The 3,160-nt window shown below is 62.3% G+C and overlaps 1 protein-coding gene across 1 annotated transcript; it reads left to right on the top strand.

The window, feature by feature from the left end:
* Window positions 1-1,308: 1,308 nt before the first annotated feature.
* On the top strand, window positions 1,309-2,715 carry LOC132357565 (DDB1- and CUL4-associated factor 12-like protein 2). The gene has a single exon (XM_059911139.1). The coding sequence runs from the start codon at window positions 1,309-1,311 to the stop codon at window positions 2,713-2,715; it is 1,407 nt and encodes a 468-aa protein (XP_059767122.1).
* The last annotated feature ends 445 nt before the right edge of the window (window positions 2,716-3,160 follow it).

The raw sequence follows: 3,160 nt of genomic DNA, 5'->3' as shown, positions 1-3,160 counted from the left end.
AATTTGAGGTGACATTGCAAAAAGGGTGAGGGAAGCAGGAAGAAAAATCAGCAAATAGGGCAGGGGAAGTGAGGAGGAAGCAGCAACAAAGCAGCTCCCATGGGCTCCCCTGATTGGTCAGAAAAGTAAATGCATTTTCCCATGCACCCACTCACCAAGCATCATGTATATTTCTGTTAGGAGGAGGGCTGTGTGTGCAGAATGGGCATCAACCACCAGCCCCGGAGCGCCACATTATCATTGAGTAACTGAGCATGCCTGGCTACGAGCCTGCCACTGGACTGGCTGCCCTGACACGGCAGAGCGAAGTACGAAACACCCACTTCCGGAGACTAAGCCCTGCCTCTGAACGCTTATACTTGTTTATCATTTGTCCTTGTGGTTGCCTCCTTCTGAAAGGTTCTTTATCTCCATGACCGCTTGTGAAAGTCTTGCCCATCCCTCAGAACCTCTCCCTAAAGCCCCGGGGGACTATGCCCAAGCACCTGAGACTCTGGGACTGAGAGCTGAGGACAGCACCCAGGAGCAGGGAGGAAGCTGCCCGTCCCGCTGACTCTTCCTCTCCACCTTCCTAGGGCTCTGAGTTACAGTGGAAGCGAACACCTCCAAGGAACACCCCTTCTCCCGTGTCAGCTCAGCCTGCCATGTTCTCAAGGCAGAACCTGATCAAGGTGTCCCAGACATCTCCCTGACCAGAGTGTGGGGCCCCGGGGATCTGCATTCGGAAGGCATCCTTCAGGCCACTGCGGTGCAGGAGCTCCGAGACCCCAATTTGAGGAGAAAAAATATATGTGCATCTATTTGGTTGAAACTGTTTAGGTTCCAGCAGAGGGGCTGCCCGGCTGCTGTCCTAAGAGTGGCAAAATATCCCGAGTCATTTAGTGGGGATCTAGGTCAGGAGCACATGGCCAGCTCGGGGTCCTGGAGCGGGGCCCCCAGCACATCCCAGGCCCAACAAATCCATCCCCGCTGTCGGCGTGTCCTCCCTCCCACCAGCTCCCGCCCGCCCCTCCCGCCGCCTCCGCCCCCTCACACTCGCCCCCCGCGTCGTCCTCGTCCCACACCGACTTCGCTCCCGCCGCGCCGCCGGCCGCCCTTCCCTCCCTCGCTTCGATTCGCGCCGCCGCCGCCCTCGCCGCCGCGCGCCGCCTGCGCTCCGCTCCCCCGGCCACCTCTCCTCGCCCGGCCCGGCCGCCCTCGCCTCCGTCGCCGCCGCGCCCCGAGCTCCGTTGGCTCCGCGCCCCGCGGCCGCCCCGGCCCCCGGCCGACGCCGCCGTCCCCGCCGCCGCCACTCGCCCGCCGCCCACCATGGCCCCGCGGCAAACAGGTAGCAGGAAGCGGAAAGCGCCGGCGCTCGACGCGGCCGCCGCGGGCTCGTCGTCGCTGGGCTCGGCGGTGGCGGCGGCGGCGGCGGCGGACGGGGAGGGGCCGCTGCCTCCCAAGAAGCCCAAGCGGCCGGCGGCGCGGCGCTCGCTGCTGCACTACCTGAAGGGCCGCGAGGTGGGCGCGCGGGGCCGCGCCGGGCTCCCGGGCTTCGAGGGCGAGCTGCGCGGCTACGCGGTGCAGAAGCTGCCCGAGCTGCTGAGGGAGCGCGAGCTGGCGCTGGGCACGCTCAACAAGGTGTTCGCGTCGCAGTGGCTGAACGCCAGGCAGGTGGTGTGCGGCACCAAGTGCAACACGCTCTTCGTGGTGGACGTGCAATCGGGCCAGATCACGCGCATCCCCCTGATGCGGGACCGCGGGCCCGGCTCGGCCCGCGCCCAGCCGAGCTGCGGCATCCACGCCATCCAGCTGAATCCTTCCAAGACGCTTCTGGCCACCGGGGGCGAGAACCCCAACAGCCTGGCCGTCTACCAGCTGCCCACGCTGGACCCCGTGTGCCTGGGCGACCGCCACGGCCACAAGGACTGGATCTTCGCCATCGCCTGGATGAGCGACACGGTGGCCGTGAGCGGCTCCCGCGACGGCACCGTGGCGCTCTGGAGGACGGACCCCGACATGTCCCACGGCAGCATCGCCTGGCACAACGACGCGGGCCTCCCCGTGTACGCCCACATCCGTCCCAGGGACGTGGAGACCATCCCCAGGGCCAGCACCAACCCCGGTAACCGCAAGGTGCGGGCCCTGGCCTTCAGCGGCAGGAACCAGGAGCTGGGAGCCGTGTCCCTGGACGGCTACTTCCACCTGTGGAAAGCCGGGAGCAACCTGTCCAGGCTGCTGTCCATCAGGCTGCCCTGCTGCCGAGAGAACGTGTGCCTGACCTACTGCGATGAGTTGGCCCTGTACGCGGTGGGCTCCCAGTCCCACGTCTCCTTCCTGGATCTGCGCCAGGGTCACCAGAACATCCGGCCCCTGTGCTCCCGAGAGGGCGGCACGGGTGTGCGCTCCCTGAGCTTCTACCAGCACATCGTCACCGTGGGCACGGGCCACGGCTCCCTGCTCTTCTATGACATCCGCGCGCAGAAGTTCCTGGAGGAGAGGGCCTCGGCCAGCCCGCACTTCTCTCCGGGGCCCGCGGGGAGGAAGCTCAAGCTCACCTGTGGCAGAGGCTGGCTCAACCACGATGACCTGTGGGTGAACTACTTCGGTGGCATCGGCGAGTTCCCCAACGCGCTCTACACCCACTGCTACAACTGGCCCGAGATGAAGCTCTTCGCCGCTGGGGGGCCTCTCCCTTCCGGCCTCCACGGGAACTATGCAGGCCTCTGGAGCTAAGGCTGGCTTCCGTGTCGTCAAAGTGCCCAGATACACCTTCCAGTGCCCTCTCGCTTTCCTCCTTCACTCTGTTGTTTGTGCTTTTACTCTGTGTGGCTTTTATCTTCCAGGTGGAAAGGGCCCAACTTACCTCTGCTCAGCGTGTTATGCAAAGAGAGAAAGAAAGAGAGAGGGCGGGCTAGAGAGTGAGGTGTCCTTCAGGCAGTCAAAACTTTGCTTTAATACTTTTCTACACCTGTCCAACACTATTGTTTTGAATTATACAAAAAATTTTGACTAATTCTTAGATCTGTTCACTCTTTGAGTCATTTACATATTCTCTCTCTTGAAGGCCAGGCAGTCATGGTTTTGCAATTATGTATATTTTCTTTTTCTTTTATTATTTTTTTGTTACCAGTATTACAATGATGCTGTTTTGGTTATTTTTCATTGCAGATAGATGGTA

This window comes from Balaenoptera ricei, chromosome X (genome assembly GCF_028023285.1).
Source record: "Balaenoptera ricei isolate mBalRic1 chromosome X, mBalRic1.hap2, whole genome shotgun sequence".
NCBI classification, from domain to species: domain Eukaryota; kingdom Metazoa; phylum Chordata; class Mammalia; order Artiodactyla; family Balaenopteridae; genus Balaenoptera; species Balaenoptera ricei.
Note: the sequence above shows the minus strand (reverse complement) of the source record. Positions and strands in the feature narration are given on the sequence as shown.